Source organism: Bicyclus anynana, chromosome 6, assembly GCF_947172395.1.
Source record: "Bicyclus anynana chromosome 6, ilBicAnyn1.1, whole genome shotgun sequence".
NCBI lineage: Eukaryota > Metazoa > Arthropoda > Insecta > Lepidoptera > Nymphalidae > Bicyclus > Bicyclus anynana.
The window spans coordinates 11,005,105-11,031,020 of NC_069088.1; the positions used below are offsets into that span (position 1 = coordinate 11,005,105).

General features: G+C 34.3%; 1 protein-coding gene across 2 annotated transcripts in view; it reads right to left on the reverse strand.

Moving 5' to 3' along the window:
- The window catches only part of LOC112058471 (carbonic anhydrase-related protein 10), a 49,468-nt gene extending 26,725 nt beyond the window's left edge, over nt 1-22,743 (reverse strand). For both annotated transcript variants that reach the window (XM_024099324.2, XM_024099323.2), the window contains exons 1-2: nt 22,498-22,743; nt 9,305-9,530 (exon numbers count right to left, since the gene is read on the reverse strand). In XM_024099324.2, the coding sequence (XP_023955092.1) occupies nt 9,305-9,368 (64 nt within the window). In that variant the 5' untranslated portion in view covers nt 9,369-9,530; nt 22,498-22,743. The remainder of the gene's footprint in view (nt 1-9,304; nt 9,531-22,497) is intronic.
- Nucleotides 22,744-25,916: the final 3,173 nt, after the last annotated feature.

Genomic DNA, 25,916 nt, shown 5'->3' on the forward strand with positions numbered 1-25,916 from the left:
AACAACACCTGGGTCGGCTCGTACATTGTATCAAATCTATGAATAGCTTAAATTTGAAACGTTGGCCTTTATCTATGGACATTGGGCAACCGTAAAGGTACCTACCTACTCATATTATAAAGAGGAAATACTTGATTGTTTGTTTGTTAGCATAGGTTTTGAAACTTATTCGAAAAATTATTTCAATAATACAAAACTACATTTTGATTTGCTCATGATGTAGCTTTGCATTATTGAAAGAATTCGAATTGAGTCCGCTAGAAACGCTAAAAATATATTTATTATTTCTTACATGTGTAATGATGCCAGTATAAGCTCACTATGTGTAACTTCGTGTAATTAGAAAATGACTAAAGACTACCCTACTTTACTAATATTTTAAATAAGTATACCTAAGTATAATAATAATAGATTGATGGATGGATCACGTAATAATAAGTAAGTACATGATGGAAATGGATGAAATACACAATAAAGATAATAGCTTGGAATAAGACATACATAATACTTGGAAATGCATTTGCTGTATTTGAACGCTTTTTAAACATCCGTTAAAAAAACTCTCGTGCGTATAAGGGCTTAGATGTCGAATATAAACATAATGTTGTCTTTCAGATCGTTTAAAATGTTTTATGTAGATAAAGTTACATTGCGTTAAAAATTACAACCAAATAATTCAATAACTCAAAACTTTAACTCTTGTTTCAAAATGTTCACGCCTAAAACGTTTCATTCCTAAAATAGCGGCGAGAAACAAGAGACAGCTACTAAATTATTCCGTATTTTGACTCGTTTAGCGCAGCAAACGCTCTGAAACAAACATAAGATTGAATTCTTATGCATTGTTGCATTTTGCAGACGCGATTGCTACGTGACTGAGGGAAGTGCCCGCCAGGGAGATGCCAGTCAGCGTCTGTTTTGTAGTCTTAACTCTCGACCGAGTCTGGAAGACAGTGCGCCGGTTGCGCGTTTGGGAATACGGAATTATTTCCTATAAAAGATTTATATTTCCCGTATTGCCGATCTATGTTTAAGTGAACGAAATTGGTAACGTTGTCGACGTAATGCGGCTACTACACGATGCCCAATCATAGTGGGTCCATAGGGTGGGTTAGTGGCGTCTGATGGCTTATGGCACGGATTGGGCTAGTGTTAATAATAATAAATATTATATTATATTATATAATAAATATACTAATATGTATTATTATATATATTCTGAGGCACATTATCCACCCACTTTAATATACTTGCGTCATACTAAAGTAAGCGGATAATCCTCTGAGTATATTAGTATTGGTATCTATAACACAAGCTATGTTTACTTTGGGGCGTTTGGTGATATGTGTTTTGTCTAAATATATTTATTTGGACGCAGTAACGATCGTTTACACCTCCTTCTTATTACAACTACGAATGAACAGTAAACATCACCATCGTGTAAATGCGTTAGGACTATCTTACCAATAAAGTCTCAATAACTCAACGGTAAAGCGGTCGGACTCAACGAATGGTGGTGGTACCTAATACAGTCTTTCTCGACTAGTTGGAGGGGAAAGGGAATACTGGTCATATTTAAAAGATATGGCATATATTCTTTAAAAAAATTGATGGGTGATGGTCCATCGTGTACTAGCATAACATAACATGGCCTACAATATATCAATGGTTTTGATGTCGCAATCAAAATGTTGAAAACGTGAGCGATTCGCAGCCGACAAACTTCACAAAGAGCTCCAACCATGCATCGGAAATGAATCAGTTTCCGTTTAGTGTAGAATAAATGATATATCTCACTCGCCAAATTCAATTCAATTTAGACTTTAAGCTGTAAGCGAAAGAGTTCGGAATATAAATAAATAGTCAATCGAAACAAGAACTGGTGGGACACATTGAACTTAGTCGTACATTTTAAATTCATAGTTTAAGTTCGTGAATATACGTGAATTAAAAGTAATTTAATTCAGTTTTGCACTCTGCTTTTGTGCTTCGGTATATGGTAAGGGATAGTGTGCAGTAGAGATTTTAAGATGAGCTACCGCGTTTCTAATAAAACAATTTAAAACTGTACAGCCTGGGCCTATAATGGCCAGATCTTCGTCGCTTTAAAAAAACTTACAGTTTGTCAGGCCATGTTCCTACCATTGCTAGGGTTCTTAACACAGAACATAGATAAACTGCTTTTAAGCTAATGCTATGGTAGTAAACTATAGAGATTAAATCGCGTTGACCTTTGGTATCTATCATAAAGAAATCACGCTTTGCCCACCACAACTTTTCACCCTTAGTGTTGTGCAGTTGCCGCTCGTGTAAATGAACACTCATTCAAGAAAAATACTCAGAGGCACAATTATCTGTCCACTTTAATATACCCGCGTCACATTAAAGAGGGCGGATAATTTTGCCTCTGAGTATATGTACTTCTTGATTTGCTTGTCTTTGTTTACACATTTGATTAATGTGGCAAGCATAAATGGTCTAACATTATTACGCTATAAGACATCATAAAATTGCGCTTAATTGTTGCTAGACTATTGCCTTGAAGGTTTATGCGAGAATGCGCGCTGGACAAAAGGTGATCCTCACAGGTTCAAATATTTTATCCAGCGCCGAACATAATATTAAACGCCTAACGCCTTAGTGTGTGAGTGGCAAAGTGAAACAGAACAATTAATTGGTAACTAAAACAAAAACCAAACCAAGATAATAGGTAGTCTTCAGATTCCGTCACAACGAACCCCAGAACGCCTAGACTGTAAACATGGTATGAAATAAATAAATAAAATCATGTGGAAAATAGGCTATTTCACGCTGCATTGAATGTTCTTTGCGTGGCAAGTGCAGCTTGAGTTGAGCTGTTGGCGCTGACGCCCGCATAATAAACGTTTTATTGACGAGAATTATTCTCGCTAACATATCGAGATTGTACAGATGTCGATGTATTTTGGAAAATCGTTCAACTCTTTGTATGCTGAATTACATATAGGTACCTATAATACAGCCGTTTTTGATGAGTAGAAAACGCATGTCATTTCATAATTTATTTATTTTAAATTATGTATGGGTTGTTTATAAAATGTTATATAAAATATATTCACCATATCTAATTGTTCTAAGCTTATTAATCAAATTTATTTTCATAAATTTAAGAACAATTTAATTATAATTATTATTAAGTGTGAAATGACTAGTGATTTATACCCTAATTTTTAATTTGTTTGTTGGTAAACAGTACTCATCAAGAAAGGCTGTAGTATAAGTCAATGTCAACATTCATTTATTTCAATTAAGCTTACTTTACAAGTAATTTTGAAACATCAGCAGGTTTATTCACTATCTTTGACATATTATTCTAGTTAATATATACGAAATTGAGATTCTATCGAAAAATGTCATCCGGTGTTTTATGGTGGATATGACACTGTAGGTAAATTACATTTGGTCAATTAAATTGATTTTTATTTTATTAGGTTGATAAAATAGATTACGGGTATGAGATATAGTGATTATTAAAGTCGAAAACTTTAAAAAAATTAATGTTACGAGGGTTCCAAACGCGCCTTCTATTACGTATATATATTTTTTTAGCATGCGTAGGTTTCATTATTTGTAAATAAGAAAATATTTCTAAAACCCTATTTCATGCGAAGGTATTTCCCGGTTCTATAGGGATAAGGGAATAAATTGTAAGGATAATAATGTATAATACATGTACCTAAATAGATATACCTATAAATACTACGTTACTAATAATAAAGGAATGATATGAAGCACGAGTAGGTACTGCATAATACTTTCAAAAATTAAATTACTGAAAAGTTTTCAATTTAAAATTACAAACACCTCCATTTTTATTTGTACACGTATATATGAAAAAGATTACAATGCGAGAAAAATCAAACGTTTTCCATAAATAAACAATAGTTGCATCTGTGAAATCCATTTTAATATAAAATATGCGAATTGATTTGAATTTATTTATTAACTATTTGCAGTACTTGGAACAAACAGTAGCAAAATATAGCATGCCGCTTATGAAACGGTATATTCGGTCACCGCACCGGTGGCGGTGCAACGTTACATATTCAAACCGTATCGCGAGTGAACTCTCGTCCATGCAAATTTTGCACTATTGCATTTGTGCTCCTAACATCTGGAAACGATAACCTTAATAGAATTTACCCTTTATTGCTGAATTAAGTGCGATGAAAATATGAGAGATATCCACATAGTGTTACATACATACAGAAATTTTTCATTGTGTGAGAATAACATCGTACTCGTATGTACAGTGCCGTGATAGCCCAGTGGATTGATTCCGGAGGGTGTGGGTTCGAATCCGGTCCGGGGTATGTACCTCTAACTTTTCAGTTGTGTGCATTTTAAGAAATTAAATATCTTGTGTCTCAAACGGTGAAGGAAAACATAGTGAAAAAACCTGCATACCAGAGAATTTTCTTAATTCTCTGCGTGTGCGAAGTCTGTCAATCCGCATTGGGCCAGCGTGGTGGACTATTGGCCTAACCCCTCTTATTCTGAGAGGAGACTCGAGCTCAGTGATGATGATGAAAACAATAAGATGGTTGTGTTAAGTATGATAATTTTAGAATTTAAACTATCTTATGTGTTATCACGGCAAAAACTCACGTGATACAACGTAGATTATGCCCGACTAGTTTTTAACCAATTCGGGGCCCCTAGTCATGAGCTCGGCGGCTATGAGTACGGTGTAGGCGGACGGAAGTTGTAATCGTGTTTATAATAAATGCAATATAAAGTAAGATAAGAATAATTATTTTGCTATTTTCCGCAATAACAATTTTTGTTTCTGTAATTAATAAAATTATAAACAATCAAGGGTAAAACGTCCCATAGAACTTAAAAACTATAAAACTTAACTTATTCTACTCAAGCTTCTTTATCTTTTGTGTAAGAGTAATAAATAAATAAAGCTAGCTTTGATTTATTATACCTATTCGTAATGCGCACAGAAGATGTCGCGGTCGATTGCTAGACCGCGGAATTTAGTCTTCGTGAAAATTACATGCAACGTGTAACCTTCGCCTTGAATCACTTTGCTGGTATCTATTGATAAAAAATCGCTTCATATAGGTAAAGAAGTTTAAAAGATTAAGTTCGTTTAAATCTTTCTCTTAAAATCAGAGCAGGAATCTATTTTGTTTTATACTATATGGTATTATTTTATAAAGGTTTTTAAATCACCATTGGATTACTTTTAAACTTGTACTGCAATTAAATCTTATTTTTAATTTGGTACGAATGCTCCTTCAAATTAAAATTCGCAGCAAAATGTTCATCCGGCAGGGAATAGACATCGGCCACCTCATTTATAAATATCGTACGTCGAACCGTGTCTAGTGGGACTTTATTATTATGCCAACATGCCAATACACAACGTAGAGCGGGGACACACGATGCGTTGCGGCGCCGCATCGCAAAAATTTCAACGTATCAGCGGGCACACGAGCGGTGCGGCGCCGCAACGTTGTTATGTCGCAGCGGCACCTTAGCAGCGTTGGACGGTCTGTAAATCATTGTGAAATTGTGACGCATAAACAACTGAGCGGTGCCGCTCCGACGTCGCATCGCTTTCACTCCTAGAATACAAGCCCTTGAACAAAAATTACCCGTGAAATGACCAAACGTGAATAACGCTTAGAAGGCTGTTAATATATCAGAAAATAACTCTGAACACTATGCCGTCATTTCTGAGCGGTACAGTGGTGAGTACGCGAGTGAATGGAATTTATCAGGCACAAATGATGAATTACGACTAATTATAATTGTACGGCTTTGTTATAGTGTTAAAGATGAATAAAAATTAATGGCGTAAATCCTAGTGCCGTACTAAAATGGTGGTGCCGGAAGTCAGAACAAACTTTTAATTATAGAATTTGTAGACAATTGCAGAAGTAAAATAGGTCATTTATTTACTGTACGGCATTTGTGCAATTCGTTTTGTACACATATACAAATACTTTACTTGAAAACGACGTACATTTTTCCAGCGCAGGAGTCGAAATATAAGGATCGCAAGCCTTATATTTAAATTTAAAAAAAAAAATACATCTTCAAACTACTCTGTACCAACAAACTGCAGCAACTGAAATTATTAAATCCCAGCCATTCAAGTCACGACATTTCATTGTTTTAATAACTGGAAATTATTATATTTTAGCTTAAGAACAGCATTCATTGAGGCAAAGTTAAATTGAAGTCGCACGCGGATTTGGCCCGCCCCGCCAGCTTAAGTCCGGCCACCTGCTCCGACCTATTGCTACTGAAAACACAATTTGCGGTGCGCCTTTTGTGACTCCTGTTTACTTTATGCATTTTTTTTTTGTTTTTTATGTCCGCTGCACGGCATTCATTCACGGCATTTCTCTAATACGCCAGATGCTCGCCGGTTTGTACTCGTATTTGTACAGGCTTTTTTGTGTTTTTGGCAAGAACTTGTTTTTTTAGGAGTCCGTACTTCGAAAGGTAAAAACGGATCCCTTATAGTTCCACTTTGTTATCTCGAGGTATCGAGTTTAAAATTAAAACTATACATTTAAGAGTATAGTCTCTTGAAGCTGTGAAAAAGCTAAACTTCTTTAATAACGTAAAAAAAATCAGCCGTTTATGCTGCAAGCCAGAAACAAAGATGATATTTCGACAATCTCAAAGGATTTACAATTTATAAGATAGGTAGACCTAGACTAGAACGATCAAATTTTTCAAATAATTACCGTTTACTACAAGGATTTTGTAAAGGTAGATACATATTATGCCACATAATACGTATGACGTAAAAATTTAAAACATTACAAACGTTCCATAAGAAGTAATTTGTACTTATATTATAGTAGCGTTTATTAATATAACAACGAATGCTAAATCCTTGCCCGTAGGTACCAAAATATTTTCTACTCTAGTCCTTGTTGTGTGAGTAAAGAAAGTGTGAAACAAAAGAAAGAGTTGAAAAAGGTCATAAAGCAAGTCACAGAAACGAGCCTATATACAATCAGCTTAGTGATAAATTGGTTAACAACACGCGAACGACACAGCTGTATCAAGAACGACGCGATGCTTGTCTTTATAGATAATGAGCAAGTCAGCTCAAAAATTAACGTCTTTGAAATAGTACGACTTATTTTTCTCTTGAAAGAAAATGAAAATGGACTCAGCTCCTTAAAATAAAGATTAAAAAAAAGGCTACAGGAATACAGAAACACCTTTTTTTGAAATCGGTTGAATATCCAAAAACTGAATGGGGATGAGACTAGGTTTGAATATATTGATTTTGATGATACATTCGGGTAAATAAGGTCAATGTTAATTAATTTATACATAAAAAGCAAAGGATATTTGCAAAATAAATAAGATTATAAAATTTCAAAATTTATTAAAAATCTTTTATCGTAATTAGATAGATAAGAAAATTCATACAGTTTTAGCTTCCTTACATTAAATGTGACATTTTTTAATATTTGTACTGTAAACATAAACGCACATAGAAAGATATTAGTAATTTTGTTTGTACGCCCATACAAATCTAACGATCATTATGTTCCTACGACGTCATTAGTTCGTACCATTTTGTATGGGGCGTTTTTCAGGGATCCGTGCCAGTGCCGCAAATGTGACCCGTTAAATCCCGAAAGTAATGATCACATATACCCTGTTACTTTTACAAAATTGCTTTACTATTAGCATACTCTTAATTTTTATACATTAAAAAAAAACCACCATCCCTATTATGGTAAGCTATTTTAAAGTAAAATCAAATTTATTTGTTTATAAAGGACCTAAAGGATTTAAGAATCTTATATTTAGAGGCCATCCTACTATACTAAATAAAAATAATAATGATTGCAACACGTCAGAAATTGAATCTAATTCAGGTGTGCATCTGTGTGTCGTCGTTATCAACCCATATACGGCTCACTGCTGAGCTCAAGTCTCCTCTCAGAATGAGAGGGGTGAGGCCAATAGTCCACCACGCTGGCCCAATGCGGATTGGCAGACTTCACACACGCAGAGATTAAGAAATTCTCTGGTATGCAGGTTTCCTCACGGTGTTTTCCTTCACCGATTGAGACACGTGATATTTAATTTCTTAAAATGCACACAACTGAAAAGTTGGAGGTGCATGCCCCGGATCGGATTCGAACCCACACCCTCCGATATCGGAGGCAGAGGTCATATCCACTGGGCTATCACGGCTCTTATTGCATCTGTGTGTATTAAAACAATTTTAAAATGCGACACCACGTCTTTGGTTCAAAGACTGCAAAAGCACGGAGTGTGAAAATACAGAACACGTGCCAAATTAAAACTATTTATGAAAATAGTGAGACAAAAGCTACACTACTGCTATAACTAAAGCTGTTATAAAAGGATTAGAACTATTCTGTGTACAGAATGACCATAAAATTGCGAAGTGACTCTTAGTCTAATACTTGAGTAGTTTCATAGCTCAGCGACCGCTGTCTACTGAACAATATTGACTTGTATTGCCCAAGGTATTGAATTTTATCATTTCAAAATAGAAATAGAATTTTCAACGACGAGAATTGTTCTTTATTGTAGTTGAATTAATAGGTTTATTTGAAGTTTAACTGTGAAAAGTTGGACCAAGCTCCATAAGATAAAGATTATGAAATAAACTGTGAAAGCTGTTTCTAATGTAACTTTTATTGTTATTATTCTAATTATATGTATATGAATAATTAAAATTTATAATTTACTTATATGGATAGATGTATGATGATGGATGGATGAATATTTGGATTTTCGTGGAAAATAGCAAAATTATCGAAGCCGCTGGTTATGGCTGAATACCGTGGAAGTGCTTGAAATTCGGCTGAAAATGTTTATAGCCAAATGATTTATTCATTGTTTAATAAAACTGAAATTACTATACTTATATCATGTAAAGTAAAATGATATATTTGTAGGCAAGTAATAAATAAATTGATCACTCTCCCTATGTTGTGACGTTGTAAACTTTAAAGATTTATGCATTATCTATTTGTACGTTTAATTAATAACAGTTAGTGTTTATTAGAACTGATTAATAAAATTGGATTAGTAATAAAGTAGGTGCTCACATTTAGAGTACAATCGTAGGTAATAATTATTATATATTTCAAAAAATATGAAATAGTACAGCCGTGAGGATTAATTTGACACCTGGCTCGAATGATAATTATTGTACCGTGTTTGTTTGATTGTGTTTGGTAGCCCGATGTTAAGTTAATGCGCACGAGTTATAGGTTATCATCAAGTAGGTACGCACCTGTACAAGAAAGTAATATCTGCAGTATAACCGACGCTGTTACCGCACCAAGAAGGTTGTACATCGTCTATGGCATATCCTTCGGCTTCGACATTGGAAATTGTCTATGATTTCTTAACAACGGCACAGTCCTCCTTTTTTAACTTTTTCATTGTAGATGCTTATTTGTCGTATCGTTGTTTGTGACGTAATCAACACATATTATTGTGTTGTTTCATTTTTGTACCTGTAACAAAACAAGCAAAATTTATTTATCTAAAGCTTAATATTTCGAAAACCAAGAACCATCCAACTAACCAACTCCACACAAAGAGCTAGACGAATATTTCGTTTGTACAGTATTTTGTTTTTCTTCATAACAAGATTTTATTTTATTATTTCTCAGCATAATTCTAAATCAATATACAAAAATAATTTATTTCAAGTAGGCTCAGTTTACAAGCCAAAACTGAGCCTACTTGAAATAAATAATTTTTGTATATTGATTTAGAATTATGCTTTTAAAACGTCAGTTGACTATTTGTAAAGATTCCACCGCAGGTTCGGAAGGCACAATCTGATGAGAAGAGCCGGGAGGAAATGTAACAGAATTAAAAAAAAAATCATACATTATTATAATTTACAATTGATAACATCATTACATTTTCATCCATCATCATCATTATCAACCCATATTCAGCTCACTGAGGTAGAGGTCATATCCATTGGGCTATCACGGCTTTTTCACCATATTTTTTTCACCCATATCCTTGCCAAATTACAATAAATATACCTAAGTGTGATACGTGCGAATATTTTGTTAATGACTACAGTTTTTTACATCAACATACTCGCATGTAGTTGAGTCATATTATTTAAAAAAAACTAATAACGAAATGTACAAGGATTTATACTGCACATGCAAATAACATTTTTTAGCAAATAGATTTTTCCAGGCGCACACACACATACAGTCGTCTGTTTGTGAAATTGGTGCAGCGTTCATAAATCCTTCACAGCCTTTATAAATTAATGCAGGCCCGATTCCAACGCGTTACGATCCGAAAACTTGCTTTATGGAATTAATATACGATTGTGCATTTTTTATTTTCGCAACCCTACCGTGCGGTGATAAATATGTAATGTGGCAATTCATTTTATTTTTATGATGTTTGTATTTGTACTGTTAATTGCTCGTTTATGACTACTTATAATTCTTCTATGTTATGATTAGTGCCGTGTATTTCATAACAACAGGTTTATAATATTACTAGCAGATGCCTTGCGGATTCACCCGCATCGTTCTAGTCCCCGTAGGAATACGCGGATAGCATATAATACTAACAAATAACGTGGCTTGCTATTGATAAAAGAATTGTCAAAGTTCAGAAGATCCAGAGGTTACCCCATATGTTTAACAAAGGTTTGTGGTTCACAATTTTCATTCGAAATATTTATTTACAAATTTCATGAAAGTTTAACAAAAATGAAACACATATAAACAAAATACACGCACACACATACACTGATTTTAAAATGCACAAATATTAGCTCTAATTTGTACTAACTTCACGAAATACGGATACAGAATTACTGGATGCTTTTTGCTCAAAGCGGATGACGCCGACGCTGCGTTTTATTGAGGAATCACCGAATAATTATTAAGTATCTACGAGTACCTTATCTAGGAAAAAATACTTAATATTAAGTAATACTTAATAATTAATGTTTAATATCAATTTTATTTGTATCCTAGGATAAGATATTTAATGATAAAGACTTATTATAATAAGTAATGTGCTCCTGAAGATTTCGAGAACGGCAGTAGCTAAGTTCATGTTGAGATATTCAGCTTCAAAGCTTTACAAAAACAATTGTTATTACTGGTATAAAATTAAAGGAAATAATTCGCTTTTTCGAACGAAGTTCTTTGCAACAATAATTGAGATGTAAGTTCAAGTTTATACCGCTGAGCTATTTTACTTAAATGGAATAATTTTGTCGAACACCACTAGTACCATTAGAACAAATATTTACAAGAACAACGAAAGTCGTTTACACGGAATAACAACTATAATTCCGTTACAGCGCCGAGTTAAAAATGTCTACATAAGTTACGCTTGAAACTGCTGATAATGGAAATTTGATAGGTAGCGCCGTGCAACACTTGAATGTAAGGTCTCGGTTTGTTCGTTCATCGTATAAATAAACGTGAAGTAGTGTGGTATCACGCGAACCGGTCATTAACCCTGCCTCACGGTTTACTAATGGGAGCCGAGGGTGTCAAAACGACCGCAACGAAACCGCCACCTAAAAACAACCCGCCCGAGATTATGTTACACATAAATACATTGATATGGGGGTTTATCTCGCTTTATTCGTTCTATTACTATTAGCTAAAGTTTGCATTATCCTTAAGCATGTTGATTAATATTTAAAGAATAGCATAGGATACATATTTTTATTTAGACTGAGTACATAAAGGGATTAAAATTTCAAGTTATTGAAAAACATAAAATATAGTTATTGAAAAATATATATACTAGTAGACGCCGCGAGGTTTCACCGTTCCAGTAGGAATTCAGGGATAAAATATAGCCTAATGTTATAATAGTAGATATATGGTATAGCCTTCTTCGATAAATGGGCCATCTAATACTGAAAGAATTTTTCAAATCGGACCAGTAGTTCCTGAGATAAGCGCGTTCAATCAAACAAACAAACTCTTCAGCTTTATAATATTAGTATAGATAGTAGCGTAATGGTATTTATTGACTATGCTAAAATATATTGATTGCTTTATGTCTTCTTCTTGTTAACTTTGACTTTTATGATTCTGATCATCTCTTACTATAAGAAATGAAGTAGATATCTGGTATGTGTAACAAGTAACTAACCTTTAACATATTTTGTAATAATTTTATTGTACACAGGTATTTAAAACGATGTTTTATTTTTTATGGCAGTCACGTTTAGTGTCCCGAAATTGAAAACGAAATTGTCGTGCAATTTTCTTCGACTAATATTTACTCGAAGCATCATCGGGTTTCTTTGACGTAGGAAATAGTTACGAAGTTAAAATGTATTCAAGCGATCAACTTATTTAACCCTCAAAAGGTGTTTAATTGGAACACATATTTTAATTTTTAATTATTGCACAATTTATTCAGCATACCTTGGCTAAAGAATAATCAAACATTAACGCTTCTTTACAAAAGAAATGAAGGCTCTTAATGCAACAGCTTTTCTGGCACTTGGCCGACTACTGATGCAACCAGACGGATCAATAAGTTATTATTTTATTGTTCTGTACCTGTTTCAACGCGTGCATAATTAATTGCAAGATTCGTCTCATAAGATTATTAAAATGCAATTTTTCATGCTTACCTTATTACTTTGTATTTAATGTGTTGTGTCTCTTCAGTTTTATATGATCGAAATTTCAATTATAACCATTAGAAAAACTAATGGACACGTACGATTTAACTTAACAGTTTGAATGTACAGATAAAATTGCAGCTAGACGATTCTGTAACGATATTTTTATAACTCGCAAGTTCGAGTTTCGAATTCGCCTCTATCTCCCTCTGTTTAACACGATATTATAGAATGAGAAAGATAGCGGTTAATTCGAGACTCGCATTTGCGAGTTACACAAAACATCGTTAGAGAATAGCCGTGCATTTGTGTAGCTCGCATTAAGTATGTCTCAGATTGATTGGCGCTCGGCAGCGGTATAGGAGAGGCTCATAGCGAATGTGCCCAGCAAAGTGAAGTTTTGTTATAGGAAGTGGTGTCCCACTCTAAATCAGGTAATAATTTGCTTGTTTATCATTTTATCAACCACTGGTATAAAAAGTGTTAAAAAATATTAACTAAGTCGAGTTTTTTTTTTTTTTATTCATTACAAGTTAGCCCTTGACTACAATCTCACCTGGTGGTAAGTAATGATGCAATCTAAGATGGACGCGGGCTAACTTGTTAGGAGGAGGATGAAAATCCAAACCCCTCGCAGTTTCTACACAACATCGTACCGGAACGTTATATCGCTTGGCGGTACGTCTTTGTCGGTAGGGTGGTAACTAGCCACGGCCGAAGCCTCCCACCAGCCAGACCTGGGTCAATTAAGAAAATCTCAATCGGCCCAGTCGGGGATCGAACCCAGGACCTCCGTCTTGTAAATCCACCGCGCACACCACTGCGCCACGGAGGCCGTCATAAATTTTATTATTGTAGAATTGATAAAATTCTTAATTATAAAGATGCTTGAAGACCAATGAATTACTTTTCACAGGAAGTTAAACTAAATTCAATTTTAATAATTTTAAAAGAACAACTGTTGAGTTTACTGCCGGTTCTACTTCTTATTCATGCCTTCCGAACCGGTGGTAAGGACTTTCGAAATAGTCAAACTTGACGTTCTAAAAGTCCTTGTAAACTAAGCCAAGCAAGCTTAGTAAAATAGGAAGTTAGAAATAAATTAATTTTATTTTGACTCTGTACAATCTTGCACCCTTTATCTCAGGACCCCTAACTCTTAAACCAACGAGGCTGTTAACATTATAATAAGATTAAATAAAACATTTAATGAATGATTTAATCCGAGTTTAATGGCTAGGCTGCTATGAAAAGCTTCCACAGTTCTATGTGAGCATAAAAGTTTATCGTTGCTGTCACGTTTATCCGCAATTACGCGTAATTGGATGCAAGATAATACGTATACTATCCAATACAAGCAAATTATGTTTTAAATTCTGTAATGTGTATTCAAGCTGAAACGTTCGAGAGTAATTTGAATGTTATTATCACTGTTCTCTTATAAAAAAAGTTATTTTCTATCAGTGACCTAAAAAACCTCCTCAGTAAATGAGTGCCAAAAACATTTCACTTAAAATTCATAAATCACATCATTTCACAAATATGGACAGTTTTTATTAGCCCAGTAGTTAAATAGGTTTTATCTGTTAAATAATTCCTAATAAGCTGAATCTTTGTAAACACCTTTAATACGGCATTGTAATGAAGATGTAAAAATCGACATTCGTTAAAAAAAATTAAAAGGGTTTTGACCCTTATAATATTTTTAACGGCACGATAAAAAAAATATAAGGGTCATTTTTTGGGCATTTTTTGTAGATTATATTATTTTACGCCAAATAATTTTTACGTGTGTAATTTTTTTAGTTAACATGTAATATTTATTAAAACAAAGGTATTAACTTACAGACAAACCTAAACATTCAATCTAACGTACCATGCGAAGCGTAGTAGGTCATATTATGTATCCTCTTTGATCATAGCCCGCCATGACACTGTTACCAATCAAATATTTTGCCACCGGTGCGCCAGGAATTTTAATAATTAACGGTAACATTTCTCGAATAAACAAGTTAATACCATAAAAAACAACACTTGTAAAATGTAGCAATTCTCGCAACCAATTATTCTACCGCAAAGTAGTGAGATCCATGTAATACCAAGTCGATTACCTTATTCTGTCTGTAATTAAGGGATCTTCTGTTTCAAGTTATTACGTAATTAGCTAACCTAACAACATCTTACAGTGACCATATCAATATTAAAAATCTTTTATATTTTAAATAAATAGATTGACTTGGCCATCGCATGAATACACAATGTTACAATTATTATTATATTCAATTACATTTCTTAGAGCGCTTGCCAAGTCGATTTCGACTTGCAGAAATTACACTTTTGCAAACCAAACAAACCAAAGCTATTGCAGAATTTGATATGTTTAATCATACGTCAACTAAATTTGTCGTTAAAACAATTTTGTAACAACAATATTTCCAAGCGATAGACGTTCGCAGCTGGACATAGACCTCTTGTATAGGCTTTTAAACACTTTGGTATCGGGGCCGCCAGCATCCAGCGGCTCCCTCCAACCCGCTTGATGTCCTCGGTCCATCTAGTGGGGGGACGAACAACACTGCGCTTTCTGGTGCGGGGTCGCCATTCTAGCATCTTGGGACCCTAACGTCCATCGGCTCTTCGAACTTTGCTCCGTGTGTTTGTCATGAGAGACTCTGTATGAGTTTATTATGATGTTCAATGACCTCAGCAGAATGTCTTAAAGGTGGGTTTGAGCAGGACAAAGATTTTGAGGACTCTGCATTCGAAATTGTAGATGATAGCTAGGACACCCGGTCCAGGTAGGTCCAATTTTGAGAAGGAGGCAAACCGCCGGTTGGGTGGCGATTAGGAAACTTTGCGACATCTTTTCGTCCAAAATTCCTCAGTGCCTGAAGACAAAAGTCTTTGAACAATGCATGTTGCCAGTGATGACCTATACGGATCTGAGACTTAGTCGCTAACTATGGGCTTCATGAGAAAGCTCAAAGTCACTCAGCGGGTAATGGAGCGAGCTATGCTTGGAGTTTCTCTGCTTGATAGAATCAGAAATGAGTGACTCAGCGGGTCGCGAAGTTGAAGTAGCAAAACTATACTATACCTATTTCATTAAAACAGTATATCTTAGACAGTAAAATAACTAACCCACGTCAAAAAAGAAATGTCCAATTGAGATTTTTCTATCTCTGTTAACTTTCAAAGAACATCCATCCAAACTTTCGTATTTAGTCACATAAATTGAACGTCGAACACAATTTTAGACTGCAAGTCTATTCAAAGCCCAGGAATGTTTAACATTTCATTTCATTCAGTTCGTGAAGGTAGCCACGATTAAGGCCAATGCAAAGTGAAACCAAAGCTGAATTCGCGTGACCAAAGTTTTTACTTTGGAGATTTATGTCACCATTTATGATGCTAAGCATCACACGTGTCCTTGACTTTTTGATTGTCTGACCTAGATTTATTTATGGCTGGACAACTCAAAGTAATATATTTTTATATCAGTTTTTGACGGCCTCCGTGGCGCAGTGGTATGCGCAGTGGATTTACAAGACGGAGGTCCTGAGTTCGATCTCCGCGGCTAGTTAGGCTTGAGACTTCGGCCGCGGGTAGTTACCACCGACAAAGACGAACCGCCAAGCAATTTAGCGTTCCCGAATGATGTTGTGTAGAAGAGAGAGGAGTGTGGAGTTTCATCGTCCTTAGTCCGCTTTCATCTTAGATTGCATCATTCGGTCGGTAGAGAATGATTGCCGGTGTGCAATGAAAAATGTGTGTGAGCAATGTTGTTTGGCGACAAGAATAACCATACCGCGCTACGGGTCTAGACAAACTTTGTGCGAAATTATTCTGCAACTTTTCATTGCAGTAGGTCGACAAAATTGATCAGATATTTAAATATCAAATATCATTACTTTATCTAGTTTTTATTTTAAAGATAAGTTAATATTTCTGTATTATGCTATCTCAAGCTGACTTTCAATGCGATAGTTTTCCGAGCTCTAATATTCTACTCTAGTTTATTTTATTACTAGCGGATGCCTGCGTCTTCGTCCGCATGAAACTCCACCCCTACCCTACCCTACTCCCACCCTAAAAGTGAGTAAGCGCGCTCCAATTTAGACCGCAATTAATGCTTTAATTGTATATTGCATAAAAAAAGATCTCTCGTAAGAGTGCTACAATCTGTACCAATGAAATCGTTAGATACTAGGTCAAACATAAAATAACTAACGGACGCCCGCGACTTTGTCCGCGTAAGACTTTCAACCCTTATTAGACACCCTTCTATTTATATTTTGCAATTTTTGTAACGTATAATAAATAGTCCATTATTCATATTACATTTACAACTATACCTAAAAAATTAAAGGCCTTTCCATACAAACTTTCTACCTCTACTTCACCCTTTTCTGATTTTACTTTCGCAACAAAAAGTATCCTATTATTCTTCTTCGTATTATGGTTTCAAATCATGTCAAGATTTGAATTCATTCAGTAGTTTCAGCGTGATGTCCGGTCAAAAACAAGGCAGACAAAAAATAACAAAAAAGTATTTTAGGCTCCTGATGAAATTATAGAGGAAAACATTACTGTTTTTATTAAATTTTCAAACAGCACAATCTGCTGTAATAATCTAAACATTTTCCGTCCACCGTAGATAACATGAGTACGAATTTCCCGGCATTCACTGACAAAATTATGATTGAATTACTCCATTTGAAAAATGTTGTTTCTCACATGAACACGGAATGCTGTCAACAAAATCCTGCGATATATAGATAGATAATAATATCACACTTAGGTAATGTTATAAAGGCGAAAGTTTGTGTGTAAGTGTGTATATTTGATTCTCTTTTGCGCTGCGGTTACTAAAAATTTGGCTGAAATTTGGAATGGAAATAGATTTTACTCTACTTTCCATCCCAGAAATAAGCTTGTTCGCCATTTACTAACTGACTTCGTCCACAGGAAATTTAGTTCTTTTTAGTTAGCTCTTGACTGCGATGTCACCTGCTTTAAGTTACCTACCATACTTTTACTTTCAAAAATAAAAATAAATACTGTATTGGAAAATGGGCTGCATGAGCTTTCTCTCATTTTATATTGGCAAATTTCCCAGAGGGTTTATTATTCCTTAAAAATATTGATTTTCCTTTTTTATTCTTGACTGTAAAAAATAAATAGAATCACACAAATCATTTAATTGACTGAAAGTTGTATGTACATAAAAATAACAACATAAAATCAATTTACGAGTAAACTCACTTCCCACCGAAATCCCCGAGTCTATAGAATTCTAAACAATTCAATTCATGTTGGGATTCATAAACAATATAAAGCGAATGTACTCGGGAGGAATTTTAACGAAATAACATTTCTGAAAAGGTTTGCACTTGTAAAGCCATGTCGATGAGCTTTAATGAAAAAATATTCACCGATTCGCAACAGCCAGGCGAAATCCCGAAACGAGCAATCTACTACACGATATTGAAATGTTAATTTTTAGGGTTCCGTACTTAACAAGGAACCCTCATATTTTTGTTATGTACGTCGATTGGCCTAAATCTATAACAGAAGTGAGTGTTAGATCACTTATTCAATAAGTTAGTTCGTGATTGCGATTTTCTCTTTGCGATGCGGTCTTACTTTATGCGATGGCAAAAAAATTAACCTCTAATTTGAAATAGAAGTTTATTTTACCGCCGCCGCACAAAAAACGTCCAAAAATACTAAATTGCATCTGGCGGATTTTTATATGTATTACGTTTAACATTGCGAACACTTTAAAGGTTTAGTACACTTCAATGGTTGCTTTAATAATATCAACTAATTCTAACGGTTAAGCAGTTGTAGATAATTAAGAACAACTGATATATCGCTAGTATACTTTTTATCCGAAAACTAAATGTGCCTGTAAAATTATATAGAAAACCCAAAGAATCTATCGTAATATTTCGATAGCATATTACCCATTTTACTAATATTTGAATTAAATCAAGTAATGGCTAAATTGCTAAATGTCTTATAAAAAAAAAATTACAAAAGCTCTATTCATGATGTTATCGCTATCAACAAAGAGATCTTTATAATTTTTTACTACAAGTCGGTAATAGAATGGAGCGGTAGATTTAAAAGGAATGTCAGGGAAATATTTTTAAAAAGATCCGCTGTTTCAAAGCCATGTTGTCGTATTGAATGCATTTTACGTTTTAATGAAAAAGAAACATGCACTGATTCACAACAGTCAAAGAAATTTAATTTTCCAACCAACGCTTACAGTGGATTTTCATTTGACTAAATATCAATTTTACGTAATCAGTTTCAGAATTGATGCGCAATAAGTTAAAGTATTGAAAATAAGTAATTTAAAAATATACGTACGTACATATTTCAAATATATTAAGTGAATTATTTATCTGTGCTTAAATATACAACGACGACAATGGCGACGAAAACATTGATGATGACTAACAAGACGATGAAAAACAAATTCAATTGTCGGCGTTTTATTTACTATAAGAAAAACGTATCACTGCATTAAATGATGTTAAAATATTCTTGTATAAAAATAGCGGTGATAGCAGAATCGGGGGAATGTCATCTGAATATTTATGAATTCTGGAGCTACGAAAGCGATAGAGTTCACGAGGATATATCAGTTAACTGGACAATGACAATAAATACGACAAAGGCGATGATGACAAAGATCTTGAAGACCACGACGAATGAAACGAAAAAAAAGAAATTTTCACTCTCAACATTTTATTAAATATGTACCAAATGGTTATGTAAATATGTACCAAATGAACAAACTGTAAGCAAAATTTATCACTGAATTCATTAATAAATGTAGGTAAAATACTCTTCTACAAAAATAGCTTTCACTGTAACCGTATAATACTTTGGTAGCAGAATTGATGAAATGTCAACGGAATATTACTTATGTAAACGATGCAGAATCGTCGCGTTCATGAGTACATGTTGATTTACTGGAAGATAGCATTACCGATGAAGGTGACGACGACAAAGACCTTGATGACGACGACGAAGAACAAATTTAACTTGTCAGCTTTTCATTATATATGCACTGGTTATTAATATGCACAAATGGCTATAAAGTAAACTGACTGTAAGTAAAATGTATCACTGCATTCATTAATAAATGAAGGTAAAATACTCTTGTACAAAAATAGCTTTGCTGGTAACCGTAAAATACGGTAGTAGCAGAATCGAGGGAATGTCAGCGGAATATTTTTGAAAAGGCCCGCTATTTCAAAGCCACGTCGTCGTATTGAATGCGTTTTAATGAAAAAACATGCGCCGATTCGTGACAGCCGAGGGAATTAAGTCCCCAGAGCGACTCTATCAGTATCAAGTGCATCGAAATTTCCATCCGCTCGAATAATATTATATTTGCAACGGATTTTGCTGTTAATTACATGGTTTTGATATATAGTTGCCCATATTGAAAGCAAATTTTGTAATACAAGATAATGATAACAGAACCTTTTACAACGTTGGTTTAGTATGCTTTTATTAATTGTATGGGCGCCCGGACAAAATTAACAATATTGTCATCCGTATTAATGGGGAGCCGAAAAAGGAATTTTGGAATCACGAGCACGACAGAAATTTTTCATGCTGTTGAGTACCTCCGCAAGTATAAGTCTTCAATATTGCTCGAACCGATAAGGGTGAACCAAAAAAAAATATTCAGAAAATATCGGAAAACCGAAGTAATAAAGAGTAAGTACACGTTTAGCATTTCGGGTTCGGCAGCCTATTGAAAACTATAAAATTGGTTAGTACAGTGATTAGCTTGTCCGACCATACAAGGTTGTTGTCCGAGGTTAAACCAGAATTTTTGTCACAACCCTGTGACCTGCTGAAGTAGGTACATTATGCTATTGAGCTTATCCCAGTCACATCGGATCTATAAGTCTATAAATAATTAAGAAATAGAAATATCAATCTATACTATATCAATCTATAGAATATATCTTTAAAGTCCCATCTAAAACTGGCTAGGCTCCAATGAAATCGGCCGCTTTGGTCGAATTCTGTCAAAAGGACATTATAATCAAAGCGATATTGATGTTTATGGCTTGGACTCATCAATAGAGATGTCACGTGTCTTAGACAGACGTACGTGTATAAGGAAACTTTAGTATAACTTAATTTACTTTGCTAACTTCTAATGCCTTTGCAGAGATACGGATACCTTAATTTTGCACAATACTTGTAATATTCAGTACAATAACTTGAGTATTATTAATAACTAGTGGAACAGTTTTGAGGTCCAAACTTAACCGTAATTTAAATTAAGTTTTAATTTTGCATAACATTATTTTGTCAAATATGTATCACCATACTTATAAAATAATTACTTTAAAATGTACCTGAAGAGTTTGGCTATTATCTGTTTAGCATCTACTGATTCTCTATAAAAAAGCACCATCTACTGATTCTCTGTAAAATATGCGGTGAGAGTAATTTGTCGGCGTGTGGGGCTCGCTCGATTTATTGAGTATTCGCGGAAACAGTTTAATATATTTTAACTTAAACCGTAAACTTAGTTACTTAGATTAGTAGTTTACGCGTACTTAAAACTGTAATTGAAAAAACATGAAATTGTAAAAACTGTGTAAAGTCATAATCCACGCAATATGCTTAGCAAAACAACAGCTTTTTTGTGTATTCATAAATACTTGTAGTTAATTGGAATTACGAAACAGCTGCCGTAGTCTTTTTCAGTTGCTCTTTTAGTTTTGCTTCGTGAGGCTCTTGCTAAAGCAAAATATATTTTAAGACCACGTATTTACGAATGAATTTTTACAGTAAAGGATTCAGATTTTTTCCAGCTGTCATTATTAGTTTTTCCGTTCGCGGTTTCAGTATTTCTGCAACGTTACTTAACCCTTGAGCTGTTATAGTATTAAAAGCTGAGCGAAAGTTCAAATTGAGCTTTTTCCCTACAGAATTTTATAACGGAACTATGTATTATAATTCTTTTTTGTCTTTTCTGACTGCTGTTACCGTTAAGGTGATTATTTATTTCAAGTAGGCTTTTAAATAACAAAAGTTGAAGTTGTATTAATATATGTTTGTACATCACGTTTTATGTTATGTAATTTTCACGGGGGGCGTTCATTACCACAACACAGTGGATAACTTTTGTGGGATCACCGTTTATATATTTTGTATAATATGTTGGGTACAATTTTTAAATTGTTTCAAAAAAACTTTTCAAACTTTTTTTCAAGAACACTATAAAATAATTTAGACATTTGGTGCAATTAAAAAAACAATAAATGTTTCCGCTTTTTACAGTAATTTTTATTAAGTTAAATTTTTAATGTAACGCCAAACGTTGAATACATTATTTCTAAATGATATTTTAAGTATTTAAGTTAATTTTACTTTCATTCAACCTTGCTGATTTATATTGTATAGGGCCATAGCGCCATTTCCATTAATGTAATTGTAATTTTACTATGTATTAAAAAATCAAAGTAAATATTACAAAAATAGATGAGCCTTAGATGCGATGCTATAAGCGGATATATAAAAATAGCGTTAAGTAATAATAATGATAATAATGCTGATGAATTTGTAAAAAACAACATAAAAGTACACGAGAAAAAGTTTACAGAGAACTTTTGGCTATGTGATTATAATAATTTAGACGAGGAAGAGATTTGTTTGGTCGCCAAAAATATTAAAATAAATTATGTTGTACCTATCTGATTATAAATTGTACAATGGATAAAACTGAAGTTAAAAACAGTAAACTGGAAAAACAATCACTACTTGAAAAGGAGAAATACAGTACTTACCTCATTTGAAGAGGCTAGTCGATGATTACATGAAGTTTATAAGTTGTAACACTATTATGGAATGAACTGCCAAAATAATAACAAAAGTACAGTAGTTTATTGTTTCACTAATGAAAATTACTCTATGAATAAGTTTAAGTAACGGCAAAAAGTTATTGCGTTATCGTAATGTTCCCGCCATTTTAAGTTAAACCGTCTGAAAATCCGTGTACACCACAGGACGTACGCAGCACGACTGAAAGCAAGTTTCACTGAGAACCACAGTCATCGCGTTCCCAGTGGCCTACCTTTTAAGTTTTCCACGTATCCTTTAGCCTTAAACGTGCTATATGAGTCACTGTAACTTTTCGAAAATGAGCCTTACTGATCAGTCAATAACTTGTAAAATAAGTTGGCCAAACAACTATCTTATGACATGCGTAGTAACTTGCAGTTAAGGTTTCATGCGACAAAGAATAAAAAGGTCCTATGTCACACCAGTCATTGTACAATAACAAGCTTTATGACACAGTGCTAGAGATTTCGAGTAGGCTGCGAACAAAGAACCGAATGTGATGCGGAACGCTGGAAAATGTTTGAATTTTTCCATGTTAGACAGAGATAGATACAGTTTTCAGTGACAAAAGGGAACGGCCTACATCAATCGAGTAGAGGGGATGATCTTAAAATGTTTTATAAGATGTGTGAAGATAGTCTTATTCATCGTATAGGTATTTTCATGCTAAGACTTAAATATAAGAAGCTTTTACCTTACAAAATCCAGTATTTATCGAGAAGATACAAATTAAAATAACACGAAAATTTAATACAAGATATCTTTTATAAAATTTCTGATTTGAAGACGACTTTCCAAGAACCCAACTCAAAGTAAAATGTTGTTTATTTTGTTAAGAAAGAAAGCCTGTATACAACGAAGAGAACGCCACATGTCAGGACATGAATAAAAGAAGAGCTATGTTTCAGACTTACAAAACTTTACCTAGTATTTTTCTGTGAGATACTTACATTTCTCATGTTGCGTGCGGGTCGTTACTGCTATGTAGGATGTTAGAAGTATTTTTTTTTTTTTTTTTATTTATTTACAAACTTACAAACTAGCATTACAGGTCGTCCCCAATTCGCTAGTGTAGCCATACACAATTTACAAGTTACAAAAAAGAACTAAAACAATAAAAAATCAAAAAAAAAACTTATTTTACCTAGGTACTATAACAAATAGCCCACTGGGCAGCCTTTGTGAGTTCACTCAAAGTACAATTAAATAAATCTATGTTGTCAGCGACGATGTTGAGAGTGCGAAGTTTTAACTGACTGCATACATATTTAGCGCTTGATGATGTTGTCAGCTAAGAATTTTGTAATCATAATAGTTCAAGGATCGCTATGTTTATTCTGCAGGTCTAGTGGTTTTTGAGTTTGTTTTTAAATACAAAAAATATATTTTTTTTCCCTTTACATTATCAGTACAAATAAACAAGTATAATGTAAAAACAAATAATAATCGTACATTAATAGGTATTGTAAATTATCCAGTTCTCTATGTAAATATATATATTTTTTTGATCTACGTTTTTTTTCTTATTGGTATGGATATCAGGAAAAAAACAAGTTTTAATAGGCATTTTCAAAATACGCGCTCTTCATCTTATTCCATATCCACACTTAGGTACCATCAGGCAGTGTTGTTCACAATGTTTTAGCCAAAGTAAGCAGTTATTAAGTTGAAAGTTATATGTATAAATGCACAAATCGTAAGTACAGTAAAGATTACGAAAAAGTCATTGGTGAATTTCATACAAAAAAGGACAGCATCTTGGTACTTAAGACATTTGGAATCAAAGCGCCATTTAAGTGGAAGAGGAAAGAGTTCATACGTGTCAGCTTACCTCCTGTCGTTAGTGCGTGTAGTCGATATCGTTCATACAAAGTAGTCAGCAACAATAAAAGATTATGTAAAATGTCATAATGTAGGCAGTGCATGACGCGTATATGCAAGAGAAAAAGCCTGCGTCTAACATCAAGTGAGATCGTGGCGCGCTACAAAAAGTACAGCATCTTGATACTTAAGACTTTTGGAATCGAAGCGCCATTTAAGTGGAAGAGGAAAGAGTTCAGACGTGTCAGCATGCCTCCTGTCGTTACTGCGCGTTGTCGGTATCGTTTATAAAAAGTTCTTCTTCTTCTTAATCGTACACTCTTGGCAGAGTGGTCGTGGTTGCAGCGATGAGCGACGCCTTCTGTGAAACTTTCTATAAAAAGTAGTCAGCAACAATAAAAGATTATGTAAAATGTCATAAAGTAGGCAGTGGATGACGCGTATATGCAAGCCAAAAGGAACGCGTCTAACATCAAGTGAGATCGTGGCGCGCTACAAAAAAGTACAGCATCTTGATACTTAAGACATTTGGAATCAAAGCGCCATTTAAGTGGAAGAGGAAAGAGTTCAGACGTGTCAGCATGCCTCCTGTCGTTACTGCGCGTTGTCGGTATCGTGCATAAAAGCATAAAAAGTAGTCTTCAACAATAAAATATTATGTAAAATGTCATAATGTAGGCTGTGCATGACGCGTATATGCAACCCAAAAGGAACGCGTCTATCATTAAGTGAGATCGTAGCGCGCTACAAAAAAAGTACAGCAACTTGATACTTAAGACATTTGGAATCAAAGCGCCATTTAAGTGGAAGAGGAAAGAGTTCAGACGTGTCAGCTTGCCTTCTGTTATTATTGCACGTTGTCGGTATCGTTCATAAAAAGTAGTCAGCAACAATAAAAGATTATGTAAAATGTCATAATGTAAGCAGTGCATGACGCGTATATGCAAGAGAAAAAGCTTGCGTCTAACATCAAGTGAGATCGTGGCGCGCTACAAAAAGTACAGCATCTTGATACTTAAGACATTTGGAATCAAAGCGCCATTTAAGTGGAAGAGGAAAGAGTTCAGACGTGTCAGCTTGTCTCCTGTCGTTACTGCGCGTTGTCGGCGCGTTCATAAAAAAGACAATTTCCCTTATTGCTGCAATCTGTTACACATGCTGGGGCTCGGTTATGTCTACAGCAGCCCTCATAAACGACAAAGTAAACCATAATTTATTGCGCGAATTTAGGGTCAAACATTGGGCTCATAAATTTCTTTAGTTGGTTTATTATTGCTATGTAATGACTTGGACTTAGTTGGCCAGTTTACGGCCGATCGGTTTTGTGTTTGTAACGAATCTTTGATTGGAAACTGTGAGTAAGTAAGCCGTTTAAAATATTATGAATTAGCTTTTCAAGGAAAAATCGTTTTTAAATTTTTAAATATGCCTGCTTTTATAAAACGGAAAAGGGGTGGAATAGTCCGTAGTGAGGTTAAGTTTAGGGTTAGGTTTGATTACTGATCACCCGTAAGGTATCCTTAGACGTCCCTTCTATATATAT